The sequence below is a fragment of the Armigeres subalbatus genome, chromosome 2 (assembly GCF_024139115.2).
Source record: "Armigeres subalbatus isolate Guangzhou_Male chromosome 2, GZ_Asu_2, whole genome shotgun sequence".
NCBI classification, from domain to species: domain Eukaryota; kingdom Metazoa; phylum Arthropoda; class Insecta; order Diptera; family Culicidae; genus Armigeres; species Armigeres subalbatus.
The window spans coordinates 366958859-366973626 of record NC_085140.1 but is presented as its reverse complement, the minus strand read 5'-3'; the positions used below and the strand labels follow the sequence as shown (position 1 = coordinate 366973626).

Genomic DNA, 14768 nt, shown 5'->3' with positions numbered 1-14768 from the left:
GAGGCCATCGATGATGGCGTAATGTCGATAGAAGCACTTCCCCCGCGAGAAGAGTACGAGTTTCTATCCCAGTTGATCCTTGACAGCGCTTTTCAGGCACAACGCCGGCCAGTGCCAGGAGCTTTGGCTCGTAGGAAACCACACAGTCCGTGGTGGGATGTCGAGTGTACACAACTTAATGCGACAAATTCGGCGCGTTAAAAAAAAATCGGAAACACGGTTCGATCACGGCTCGAGATCCAGTTCAAGAAACTGGTCAAAGTGTTCCGTCGGAAGAAGAAATCGCAACGTGTCGTCCGTAAACGAAGATCGTGAAAGCTCGTCGCGGTGGATACTCGACTTCGCGAAGAAAGTTTATCCGGATTCAGTGCCGGTAAAGCAAGAGTCACGTGATACTTTTGCTGACAGGGATGATATGGATCGCGCCTTTCGATGATTGAATTCTCGCTTGCTCTCCTTCCGTGTAACAATTCCGCTCCCGGAATAGATAGAATCAAGTTCAATTTACTCAAAACCCTCCCAGGCGTATTGAGCTTGTTCAATCAGTTTCTGGCGTGCAACATTTTTCCGGATGATTGGAAGCAAGTGAGGTTGATAGCCATCCAGAAGCCCAGAAAACCCGCGTCGGATTGTAACTCGTATCACCCCATCGCGATGCTGTCCTGTCTTCGAAAGCTGTTGGAGAAAATGATTCTCTTCCGGGTAGACAAATGGGTTCAATCGAATAGTATTTTGTCAGATGGTTTCCGCCTCTGCGAACGACTGCCTTACGTTGCTTTCTTCAGAAATTCAACTTACTTTCGCTAAAACAAAGCAAATGGGCTCAGTGTTTTTGGACATTAGGGGGCTTTTGATTCAGTTTGCGTCGATGTCTTATCCGACAAACTCCACTCGAGTAAACTTCCACCAAATTTGGACAACTATTTGTACAATTTGTTATCAGAGGATTTATTCTCATGGTGACTCGGCAACTTCACCCCCTCGACTCAGGTATGTTTGAGCCCTCTTCTTTACAATTTTTACGTCATATGCCAGAAATGGATCGAATTCATGCAATCAATATGACCAATCGTAAATGATGTTATATAAGATGCGAAAATGGAGGCGATATACATACGTACTTCCCCATACAACATGTGCGTAAATCGTCTCCACTTTAGCATCTTATATCGCATCATATACGATTTTGTATTGACTGGGTAGAAAGTGCGGAAGTACGAATGAAGGTGAACGATTATAAGAATAATAAATAATTCAATTTTTAGCTTTGAAGCTGATCAAAATGAACCTGTTGTCAAATGGTTTTTGAAAGTGACTATTCCCAACAGGTGCTTTACTCAGGTTGACCGACTTTGCCACCACCATTGGCTCTTCTACCGTCACCCTTGAAACCTCTTCGTCTCCTGCCCCAAACCTCGCTGCTTGCGGCTAGTGGGTTGGGCCGTGATGCGGGAATAGTACTTCAATTATCGCCCTCCCTCAGCCTCATTGGAGATCGCTTGGAAGGAACCAGTGCTCCTCTTGTTTTGGGCTTCACCACCCGATAGGCGTCTCCCCATAAGTTCGAGTTAGCGCTCTGACAAAGTATGTTGTTGCTGTCCATTGCATTTCGCTGTAAGGAACTTCTCGAACCGTCCTTTGCAGCTCGACGTCCAGCTTGGATAAGGGCTTCTTCTCCGGTTAGTTCAGCGCCTTCCCTACGCTGTCACCCACACATGAAAGTCTCCTGCAATGACTGCTGGCTTGCGATCCACCAGGTCTGATGTCAGCCGATCGACCATCTCAATGAATTGTTCTATCGGTCACCTTTGTTTAGCATAGCAGCTGCCGTATTACACTCCATTTATTTTTGCTGAAGCTGTGTTCAGCGCTTCCTGTATCGGGAGTCTTTCCATCGTAAAAATCACCGCTGATCTGGATCCATCCGGTACCCAGTTCCCGTTATTCGCGGGGATGCGGTACGGGTCTGCCAGGATAGCGATTTCCATGCTCGCGCTTGGTACCAACTTCCACAGCAACTACTGAGCGGCCGTACAATTTCTCAGGTTGAGCTGCATATTACTAACGCGGCTTCCTCGTATACGGCACTGCACGGACTGCTTTGTCTCTTTCTCGCAGAAAAAAAAAATTAGAAAACAACAAGGCCAGTAAATGTCAAAATTTATGAATAACGAAAGAGAAAGAAAATTGTCCGTGCAATGCCCTATTAATACCGAACGGACAATCAAGCCTGTTCTGTGCCTGTTTCCTGCCCGTACATAGCTTGAACGATGGTACTTTATTGCACATGTCCGCTTTATGGCCATCTTCGCCGCACCGGCTACATAGGTTACTCATGTCCGAAGCCTTTGCACGCACACGGTTTATGTCCAACTTTTAAACAGTCAGTGGAAGCACTTATCGACTACCGGTGGTTGGTAGAGGCTGACTGAACATACTGACCAGCGATCTTTCAACTCACCAGCTTTGATCACCTTGTTGGGATCGGTGGCAGGTAACTTCACCGTGGCAATCTGCATCCTCTGCGGTCCTCTTCACAGGCATACGTCTGGACGCCTTTACTACCACCACTACTCCTTGGCCCTTGATGGACGAGGCTATCTCTTCCGATGTCGTGACCTCGTCCAGCTGCTTACATTGGCGGATCACCTCGTCGGCGGGTCACCAGCCTCTCAATTTTACACCCTCACCTAGGGTTTCCTGGGATGGTGCTTTATATGAGGTACCGCCCGTCTGTGATCCCTTCTTTAGGACAAGGATCATCTCGCCCACTCTCATGCTGCGAACCTCCTCACCGAGGTCCGCCACCTTCTCAACACGGTTTCGTCTTGAGAACGTCAGCGTAGCTCTCTCTCTTTGTTTAGTTAAGCAGCACATTCTGCTTCTCCCTGGCTCTCGCAGGGTGTCTGTTTGCCGCTATCCCCTTCTTCGATTTCCTGGCTATCGTTTTCCATGGACCGCCCGATCGCTGGTTCTCTTGGTCGGTTTGGCTTGTCGCCTCCAGTGATTTCGCCCTTGCTCTCTTCTAACGATCTTCGCCTTTTCTTATGACTTTCGTGGGCCTGCTCTCCTGGTTTGCGCTCTTCTGGCGCCTTTTTTGCATTCTGCGGATGGCGCTTATGGCCAGGTGAATCTCTGACATAATTGTATGTCCTACTTTCTGCCGCTCTATCGAAGTGCAAAATCTAATGCCTTCTGTGCCATGGTTATGGTACTATGGATGGAGAAGGGAGCTGTATGTGTGCTCTTTTCCGCCTTGCCACAGACTTCCATCCCAGCCACAAACAATGAACTATTCATGTTTCTTAAAGTGATTATACAATAAAGCCAGAAATCAGCCATTTTGTAAACCACGTGCTTTTCCAATATTTTTTTAAGAGCACGAGATGAAAAAACCATAATGCGTATGGGGCTGAAATAATGGCAGATCGTTTGCTTAGTTATGCTGAACAATCATAATTTGAGTTTCGGCACTGTACGAAAACTATTAAGCCAGATTTGGGCTTCTTGAAATGTATGTAGATAAACTTGTGGTGAATTTGAAATTCACCACGGGCTTCGTTCTATAATCACCTTAATAAGGTTCAGCTTCAGGTCTCTTGACATGTTGCCCCCTTTGGTGAAGTCGATAAAGCCATCGAATTGCAACATGACGATGGTTATTCTCGACAGGATGTCACTCGACCCTGTCTACACCGTATTGTGTTGCTCCATGCCGGCCATTAGCACGCCGTTATCGCTCTCCTCGACTACTGTTTCGTGGTTGGAGACCTCTCTAAACCTCACCTATTGAAGGGGATTACTTCTGTTGCTTTGTTGGTTGGTTGAGCTTGATTCATGTTTGTTGGGCTCCCTTAGGGCTGCCCCTTGGGCTGCCCTCGAACCCACCTGGAATAGTCGTCTTCTTGATCCCACACACCTAAAAATAATAATGTAATTTTAGGTGCTGTGACAACGACATATTCGAGCGTCATTTTGACGTAAAATTAGGTGATAATTTAATTTTTACATCACAGCTATATTGACAAAAAAAAATGAAGGATTAGAACGAGGATCGAACATAAGCCCGCTGAGTGAGAGCCCAACACGTTACCACTCAGCTATCTTCGTCTCTTGAAAGAGGGGTGATCGAAGTAAAGCATGTTCCACGATTTGCACTGAACAAGTATTTCACTGCATCAAGGCATCGACTGTCAAAGCATTAGGTGCGTCGCATCGGGTGCTGTGTTTGGGTTTCATGACATGTAATTTTAAATCATCTAACATGGAAAAATATGCGATTCAGTTTATGTCATGTGGTTTTGTGTCATTTTATTCACGTACGTCACCTGTAATATTCATATTTTTTTGGTGTGCATGTTTGTATTTGCTGATGCAGTGAGGCCATGTGGGGGTTGATACCTCGGCGTTTAGAGCTGGACCGGCAACATAAGCCACGAAGAATTCAACTGGTCCTACTCTCATCTGGTTGGGTGAGCCGGACGGCCGGATTAAGACGGCGTGCCCAAAATCCTACCACAATTTTACGGGAACGAAGGCAGCTAATATCATTACTCCACCCGTCATTTCAAGACGGCGTCATCATGCTTTTCCCATTCCAACCCTTGATACATTGCATCCATTTCGGTTTCCGGTCATGTCTGCTGATGTTGCCGTTGTCGAAGCTCCTAGCCTGGGCTAGTGTACTTTAAGCGGCGCATGGTGGCTTTGATAGTGGTTTAACAGCGCCCCCTGCAGCACTGAGGAATATGTGGGAATGGCATTGCTAACGAACTGGAAGGAGTCGGTCACCAAGGGCGTCCAATCTCCTGGAGCCTCTTCGGCAAAACTAATTAGTGCCAGTGCTTTTATTCTACACCTACCGGCAAGAATACTTCGGATGACCATCGACATCTGGCCTTTGAAGATTCGATTCGAAATAAGCACTTTTTTTTACACACGACATAATTTCAAGCATGTTTCAAACGGAGAATTGTAGGAATGTCCTGAAAACAATTTTCTCAGAAGAGATCAATTCCACTAAAGAAATATTTTTTGAAATATCAAAACAGCAACAAAAAAAAGATCGCGATCACTCAAGTGTTAAAGGTGCATGAACAGAACACCATCCAGCATCCTTTTTGCCCAAAGCAAACCAGCCAGTAAGTTTGTATTACAGCATCGGCGGATCAGAACAAGTTCTCATGCTGAGTCGAGTTCACACACAAGGTGAAGGAAAACGCGATCCGATATCGAGCGATCGTGTGTCATTCCTCCTTTTCCCCCTGATGTTGCTTTTTATTCTTTATGATGTCGTTGCCGTGCTCTTATTCGGTAACAATTGTTAACATTATGTAATTAATTGAGGTAACACAACGGCGAACCGGATTGTTGCATTGTCGTCGGTCCAGAGCCCCGCCGAGGAAAGTCGATCGGATGGCGCAATTCGACACGCATAGTAAGAATCATATTGTGCGTGGGTCAGCAGGGTTCTCCGGGGTGGCCTTTATGGGATACAAGCTCGAGGCAAAGACCGCAACAAAGATACGAATGGACGACCGGGATGCGGGATCGCAGACCGAGCGATGGATAAACCAGTTTCGATCGATTACAACTCATTCTGTGCAGAACTGCGTGCGTTAACTGCGTGGTGGGGCTGCGACTGTGGAGGATCTTCGCCGGCGAAGGATTATTTATGCGTGGTTGAAAGGATTAAATGCATTTAAAGCACACAGCGGGGGAAATCGCTCGTAATGTTGACAGAGACGCTAATGGGATTTGATTGGGCAAAACATGCATGCGGTTGGCGATTTGCGTGGTGCGGAGTCATCTAGAATAAGCGAGTATAGAAGAGTACAGATTCATATCACAGAGAGATTGTGTTCGTAGATTATTGTGGGAGAATACATAAATGCTTTATCATGTTAAAAGAATTGTATTCTTGATGGTTCGTATTCAATAATCACAATATTGTGATAAGAGGTTTGATCATCAATAAAAATATATTAAACATAACTAATTTACTTCTCAGTAATAGTAGCCAAAATACATTTTCTATCTATACAGCAAAACTTAATCAGTTGAAACCCACAACAAGCTTAGAAATTAATAAATACAGTTACATCCTGATTTTATCACTTCTTTGGTGAAGTTTGGGTTGACAAAATCGAAAAAAAAATTCCAATTTTTCAATTCGTTTCACAATTATGATTCAATTAATGCTTTGGGAAGTCAAAATGCGTTAATGGTACCCGTTATTTCTAGTCGATAATGCTCATGTGGGCCCTCCTTAGCCGTGCGGTAAGACGCGCGGCTACTAAGCAAGACCATGCTAAGGGTGGCTGGGTTCGATTCCCGGTGCCGGCTAGTCAATTTTCGGATTGGAAATTGTCGCGACTTCCCTGGGCATAAAAGTATCATCGTGTTAGCCTCATGATATACGAATGCAAAAATGGTAATTTGGCTTAGAAACCTCGCATACAATCCTTCACAGGTACTCAGAATCCATTCATAATAAACTTCAGACGGCGAAAGTTATTTTATGAAAATCATTGTTGTTCGCGGTATTATTTACGAAAATAAAAAGAACGACGCAAACTTTCAAAATTGTTTGGAGTGACAAAATCGAAGCGTCGATTGGCTCATTCAGCCGAAAGCCATTTGGCCAAACAAACCATTAGGCCGAAACCCATCTGGGCGAAAGTCATATGGAAGAATAGATCATTTGGCCGGAAACGTCATTTGGTCGAATAGATCATTTGGGAGAACAAAACATGTGGTCGGACAGGTCATTTTACCGAAAAATAGGCCGACCAAATAGGTCATATGACGTTCCACTTCTAACTCACATTTCTCACTTCTCACTGCAAAAGTGAGAAATAAAAAGTCAAATGACCTATTTGGTCAAATAACATATTCAACCGAATGACTTGTTCGGCCAAATGACTTATTCGGCCAAATGACCTGTCCGACCAAATGATCTATTGGAACAAATGACGTTTTCGGCCAAATCGGCACCAACATTTCAAAAGGGCGAAACTGCTTTTGTAAACAAGAGCTTCTCACGTCGTTGGTGGCCTAATTTGAGCCCACCCACAACATCCAGCACCATTGATTGATAGAAGAGGATTCGCTGCTTCCATCAATGGCGTTGGATTGCGTGAGTGGGCTCAAATTAGCCCACCAGCGACGTGACAAGTTCTTGTTTACCAAAGCAGTTTCGCCCTTTTGAAATGTTGATGCCGAAATGACCTATTCGGCCTAATGACATATTCGGCCCAATGACCTGTTCGGCCAAACAACTTTCGACCCACTGGCTTTCGGCCAACTGGCATTCGGCCGAATGGTTTTCGGCCAAAAGACCTTTCCCCTAAATCAGGTCAAAACATGATAAAATCGGGACGTGATAAAATCGGGGGCGGAAAAAATTCGGATGGTGACAAAATCGGGTCAACACTGTATATGCTAATGATGAAAACATAAAGACTCCAAATGTATCGCATTTGTATAAAATGAATCATTCAGATCGTATCTCCTTTGAGCCCTAGTCGTTTTCATATCTAACCTTCAAGCGTGCAACACAATAAAAAATCGTTCAGTGTCACGACCTAGTCAGTACAACCAAAAAAGAATCATCGTCTGAAAATTTAGCACCCACATGCAATCACGGTTCACGCAAGATCCGCAATCGACAGTAAGGCTACTCTCCCTGATCAAATAATGATCTGATCGTTGGCTGTTTGTTCTATTGAACCCGGAGGCAAATTTTGCTTCCTCATCGCTTAACATATAATTTAAATTTAATTATATATTGCTCGCAACTTCATTTTTTGCTAATTCAGCTTATGCAAAATAAGCAGACGAAAGTAAACGCAACGAACATTTTGCCTGAATTGTTATTTGTCGGAAATCTAGTTTATTTTGTATTCCTTTATGGCAAAAGTATAAACTCATTTGCCTGTCTAGTTAAAATAAATGAGTCTTCTACAGTGCCTTACGGATATTTAAAATTAAATACTCGATCTTCTCTTGGGGGATTGGAACAAGTTAATCCAATGTTTTTCTCTTTTTTCTCGTCATTACCAAGCAATCTTATCCGTTTCAGTTTAAGCAAATAATCTGAATAAATTTGTTCTATTAAGCTTCAACTTTTGATCGCAGCAGTTGTTACCCCTTAAAGAATACAAAGGCGGGGTTTCTGTCGGTCGACATTTGCCAAATTTATTATTTACACCCTTCTCATTCTTGATACATAAAAAATCCGCCTTCCCGTGACGAACTGTTTCCCCTCCGGCTTATCTCCCGTATTAAGCTCTACTTTTATTATATTGACAGTGTGCGGTAAGCGAATGTTCCCGGAGCCTCGAATCGTCGGTGGAACGAAGGCGGCCTTTGGGCGGTGGCCGTGGCAAATTTCGCTGCGTCAGTGGCGAACATCGACCTACCTGCACAAGTGTGGCGCCGCTCTGCTGAACGAGAACTGGGCCATCACGGCGGCTCACTGCGTGGATAAGTATGGGCGTGATTACTTCATTGATTTTATTATTTCTATATTTTGGAATTTTCAGCGTTCCACCATCGGACCTGCTGCTGCGGCTGGGCGAGTACGATTTGGCCCTGGAAGAGGAACCCTACGGCTACCAGGAGCGACGTGTGCAGATTGTGGCCTCCCACCCGCAGTTCGACCCGCGAACGTTCGAATATGATCTGGCCCTGCTGAGGTAAACCACGCTGCTGCTGGGCTTCCAGTGGATAGCGATCAGTTTTCATTTTTTTGCGACGGAGTTTATCTCCAATCGACGAACATCTAACGGGTGGTATCGATTTTAGGTTCTACGAGCCAGTGGTATTCCAGCCGAACATTATTCCGGTTTGCGTGCCAGAAAGCGACGAGAACTTCATCGGACGAACGGCCTTCGTCACCGGGTGGGGTCGCCTGTATGAAGGTAAGCAGTTTATGTATTTTAAAATGACATTGGTCAGAGTTCTGCGAATTCGCACAAAACGCCTTTTTCATTTACCTCGTAAAAAATAAAGCTTAAATTAATTCTGTCTGCGTTTGCTGTAGGATATTATCAATTATCAGGTGAGGGACGTCCGATACGATTTGTGATAAACTGGATCTGCTAAATTTGTAGAAGTGTGGTGCATTATGATTCAAAATTTGAAAACTAAATATTGAAATTTTTCTAATAATTGTTCTTGAATTTCAAACAATGAGTTCATCACATCAATTCAAACTGTCGATACGTTCCCTGCAGGGTGACAGTGTTGATGTACCCATTGTACATTTCCGCCATTTCTCTTGGGAGCTTTTCTTTCCTCCACAAATTTATCTTTGACTTTCTCCGTAAACTTTTGGGTTAGAAAGCAGTTTTTGCTTTCAATTCATTTTTGTTGCAGAGGTTCAGTTGAATTTTACCCTCAGGTGTTCTGGGGAAACTCTCCCACGGAGTTTTATAGAATTTTCATCCAGGAATCCTGAAAAATTGGTTACCCCAAAAGTTCTGAGGAACTGCCGCTACAAGAATTCGAATCTTCTCCTATGAAGTTTGGGAATTTCATTCTCTAAGCACCTCAGTTATTCTTCAGTGGATTTTCACCTCTAGACATTTAGAGGTATTTCTCTCCCTGGACCTATTCCTGGAGAAGTTTCTTGAAAAAATCCTGGAGTAACTCTTTACAAAAATTGTTTAAAATTTTTTAATTGCACGAACATTATACCAACCTGAACGGGGAAGGGCCATTTGGCCTAAAACTTTTTGACCGAAAGGCATTTGGTCCAAAAGCGACTAGGCCGAAAGTTATTTTGCTGAATTTACCATTCCGACCATTAGGCCAGAAGGGTCATATAGCCGAATAGGTCATTTGGCCGAAAAGGTCATCTTAACGTAAATGCAGTTTGGCCAGAACGGTCGTTAGGTAGAAAGGGCCATTTGGCCGAAAATGTAGTTTGTCTTGTCTTGTCTTAGCCAGGGTTGTGCTGAATCATTCTCGCACGATAATGATTGGAGTTATCATTTGATTACTGCTCAGGTGTGAGAAGTAGGCGAGTTGTCCTCGGCGATAACTTTTCAAATTTTGGAATCAATTGATAATAAACACAAAATTATCAATTAAATGTAAACCTTTCCAATACAAATTTAATGTCAACAATGAAGGTCAATCTGATGCTTGGCATTGTGTTTTATTGTTATGTAGAGAACTAAGTTCAGAAAGTAACGGTAAGTGCTTAAATCGAGATACAATTGTCGAACGATTTTCACTCGCTAGCGAGTTTTTATCAATTAATAATTTGGATTTGTGATCGCATGAGAGTGTTGCTCATCCTCGATTATTTGAAAATTTGATTTTTCCCATGCCTGGTGAGACTCTTGGCACAACCAGTCAACATTTTGGTAACTCTTGATATAGGTTATTCTATAAGAACCAACTTAATCGTATATAGTGCACAGATTGGCTATATACGTACCAAAGTGGAGAGGATATAAGTAATACGAGTTTTATTTTACGATTTTTCCGCTCATCATAAGAACAGTGTTACGATTAAACATTAAAATATAAAAATAAAAATAAGTCTCACCTGTACCAAGTCTTGAACATGCGATTTTTGGATTCGCAGGCGGATACTCTACTGCAAATCTTTAATCGGATTGTTGTCCAACACAAACTACACAACTTTTATATTTACAACTGCTTGAAACTTCTACAAGTCATTTGCACTGAAGTGGTTTCGATTGTTTAACGAATCACATACACATTCATTCGCACTGATATAGGATATTGCAAGGAAGATAAGTGATTACGAGTTTTTATTCATACAATTACGAATGATTTTCACTACGGTAAAAATTATCGTAAACTATCCATTCTATACAACATTTTTCGAAAACAATCTGACAAAGTTTGATATGCAATGCGATTTAGATTTTTGATGGACGCAAATTCCAAATAACAATTCTGTGACCGTTGGGTTTTATATGTATTTTAATAAGGTTTTATTATTGGAATAATTAAAGCCTATTGTTCTATGGTGGTCATAAATAATGCTTACGAACAAAGGTTTTAAGTTACTCTTGGGATATCCATAAAACACATATAAACCATGTTTTAAAACTAAACTTTTTGTTAGCTATGAAGTTTTAATAATAGTTTTATTATTGCTTTCAAATGCGTCATGAAACCAGTTTGGGTCACTGCTTCCAAACTACTCAACGTGACTCGATCTATTCGCCATGTTGAATTTGGAAAGCAGTGTTGCTGTATAACTCATACGTGAATTACGCAATAAGACGCATGATGAGGTTAGCATATTTTTACCGACATAATGTGAGTGACATGTGTGTCTGATAAACTTAAGATGCTTCTCATTTCCCAAATTAAAAAAAAAGTTAGTTTTGATTTAGATTTGGGAAATGAGATACATAAATGTGAAATGCTATTGAATATATGCATTTAATTGACTTGCGGCTTTTCATGAAAAGCCGATGCGATGAAAAATCATTTTAATTCACGATGATTTCGAGTTTCCGATTTCTAAAAAAAAGTGAAGGAGAAAATAATTTTTGCATTTTTCCTCATGCTAATGTGCTACTGGTTAAAGAATTTGTCCTTGTAACATACACACATATTTGATTCCTACAAATTGATGATGATGATGATGATACACTGGTGGAAATAAGTATAAAGACAAGCTCGGTTTCCATACAAAATGGCCATATTGGGAAGTCAATATCTCGATTCTTAGCGATTCGATTGTGCTGATTTTTTGCCAACAAGCCTAAAATGACTTAAATTTTTATTCAATGATAGTTATATTTATGCATATATTCTGGTTATACGCGTTTCTGTTGGAAATAATTATAAAGACAGTTCCGTTGTATGAAGCTCCATATAAAAAAGTGGTGTCTTTATAATTATTTCCAGATTTTGAGGTCAAAATCAACAGAGATGTATAAAATTTACTCAAAGATCGAAAGTTCAAGTTAAAAACAGGTGCCTAGTAAAATTTCAGCCAAATCGAATCGCTACGAATCGAGATATCGATCCTCAATCATGATGAAAATGTATAAAAATCATGCTTGTCTTTATACTTATTTCCGGCGGTATACTACCATCTATTGTAGCAAGGCACCTGCCGATAACACTGGCGTACATGAAAGTTCGTACGTGAAAGTTCGTACATACAATAATACAACCTAGCCCTCGTTCCCCAGATTGACCCAATAGATGGGGAGAAGAGCCCGCCCTTTATCCACGAAATGTTAACAATAGGAAGTTGGCAATTCCACTCTTCCTATCCAAATCGCTTCAATCGGGTGCCCTGATAGATATTTTATATATAATTATATAGTTTTAATGTAAATTATGATAATTTGCAATGGAATTTTCTCACCAAATCTGTCCTGAATATGCAGGATCCTTTCTTCAACATCAGACTGTTTTGATATGAATGGTTTTCTCCAGAGATGGAAAGACCAATTGTTCGTCGAGGTTCTGGTTAAAATCAGGTTATACTTGAATCGACATATCCGGGGAACATCCAATTTGGCGAATCCGTGACAATACTTTTCTTCTTGATAGTTTCCGGGAAATTACTAGACGGTTTCCACCTCAACGTGCACGAATTAGTGTCTAGGCATCACTTTTACACAATTTCCGAGAAATCCAGATGACACTATTGGTATGTTATTCCGATTCCGTTGCACCACTGATGCATCGCAAATTAAGTAATAGAACACAAATCGACCAACGACTTTCCTGAGTCTTAATCTTCTTTTCATTGCCTTCTTTTCATTGGTTTTCATGAAAAGCTGTCTGACCACTTAGTCCGCAGAGCTGCTGGATATTACGGAAGCCGCTGGAGTAGAGCTGTACAGCTGGATTGGATGCCATTTTTTATCTCACTTGGGACGCGAATAGAGAGGCCAGCAGAAAGGCTCCAAAGAACATTTTGGGAATTGAAGTACTGAAAAGTTTTGCGCACGATTCCATTTCAAAAAAAAAAAAAAGAAATTCACATTTTTGATTCCTACAAATTACACCAAAAATACAAATGGGTAATATTCCATATATTCGCAGGTTCACTAATTTCAGGAAATAACTAGCATTCGTAAATTTCTTATACGGATCCGCAAATCTGCCGAGAGCTTTAATTCCCACAGATTTGGCATCGTTGCCCGTAGGATGAAAAAGTGCTTCCCGCCTCAGCCACTAGACTGCGTGTTATCGAATCGAAAGCCATCTGTTGTAGAGAAGTGTAATCTTGACAAAGTTTTATAGCAAGTTTAAAAAGGTCATGAAGTAACCAATGAGAATTATTGAGGTTATCACAAAAGCCATTGAGCTATTTATCGTCAGATTTTTTGTTTTCATAAAAAGGAATGTCGCCATGTTGAAAAAATGATCAACGTCATAGCCGTGGTTGAAAAATTACATCAATTACGACCAAATTGATTATTCATTAGTGGAATTAAATTATTTCAGAGGTTTCCTGATAGAAGCACAGTTGCTTTATTGAAAACTATTTGAAATTGAAATATTTTGAGCAGTTTAGAAAATTATTTAATTTCCTATTTTCATGGGATTATTCGATAATTTCGAGGCGCTTTAATTTTAAGCTTCTACAAACTCAATATTCACGATAAATTTGGTTGCACATGTCATTCTGTTGTATGAGCTACTTAAACAATACTTCATTTTCAACATCAACCATTACAAGTAAAATCGGAAGCTTCATTTTCCACACATCAGGGGACATTGTTTTCTAGTGAAAATAAAAACAAAGGCAATGGAATGACAATAAATTTAATCCATAATATGAAATTGAAACAGTTTTATTGTTACTCTTACGATGGTCACGAAAACCTCTTATAGAGTATCAACAAATTCAATACAATGTTTTATTGCAGTTTTATTACTACTCTTAATACGGTTTTAATAACTTCTTCTAGATTGGTCCATTAGGCCCGGAAGGCTATCTTAATGATGTTAGGAAGAGGATTTGTTGGAGTTATTAGTTTTATTAGCAACTTGTCATGAAAACCTCTTATAGAGCATGATAAATCTTAAAATGTTACTTGGGATGTGACTTTATTTAATGTTTGTTATACGATATGTGGTTTACTGGACAGCCAGTATTGAAAAGCATACTGGAAATGTCGTCTGTATATTCGAGAACTTTCTTGTCAGCATTAAGGTTCAAATGTCATACATCAAATCGACTTCTTTTTCTTGCTGTTCGCTTCTTTTTTTACGGAGAGCCTACTCATTCGCTCAGATCTGATTTTGTACAAAGTACACAAACATTTCAAAAGGTATCAAACTCTATATATTTCCACAAAATATTAACGTCCTTTTCAATACCTGTACAGCGCACAGATTATAGTGATACCTACCTCAAACATGCATCTGAGATTGATTTGTTGTGCATCCTTCTCCTAATTACACAATTTCCTACATGCATTTTACATGAATGTAAAATTATGATGTAGTTGACTACCTTCTCAAATGTTCGTCCAGATTCAATGGATTGTTTACATGACCATATGATCGGTCTTCTCTCTGTGTACATGAAAAGTGATGCCGTTTTAGCACTACATTATTATTTTAGCATTACATTACATTATCAACACTTGAATTATGAAAAAATAAATATCCTGCGTTGCTTATGAATGCTTGCGTTTTTACAGTTCTAGCTCACATCTAATATTTAGTGTCAATATATAGCATGAAAAGCATAATTTTCATAGATAATTGCTTGATGTTTACGTACATATTCGAGAAACCAG

At 40.9% G+C, this 14768-nt stretch overlaps 1 protein-coding gene across 7 annotated transcripts in view; it reads left to right on the top strand.

The window, feature by feature from the left end:
* LOC134213034 (serine proteinase stubble) overlaps nt 1-14768 on the top strand; it is a 212815-nt gene that overhangs the window by 189283 nt on the left and 8764 nt on the right. For all 7 annotated transcript variants that reach the window (XM_062691516.1, XM_062691514.1, XM_062691513.1 and 4 more), the window contains 3 exons: nt 8314-8491; nt 8547-8699; nt 8809-8924. In XM_062691516.1, coding sequence (XP_062547500.1) covers nt 8314-8491; nt 8547-8699; nt 8809-8924 — 447 coding nt within the window. The remainder of the gene's footprint in view (nt 1-8313; nt 8492-8546; nt 8700-8808; nt 8925-14768) is intronic.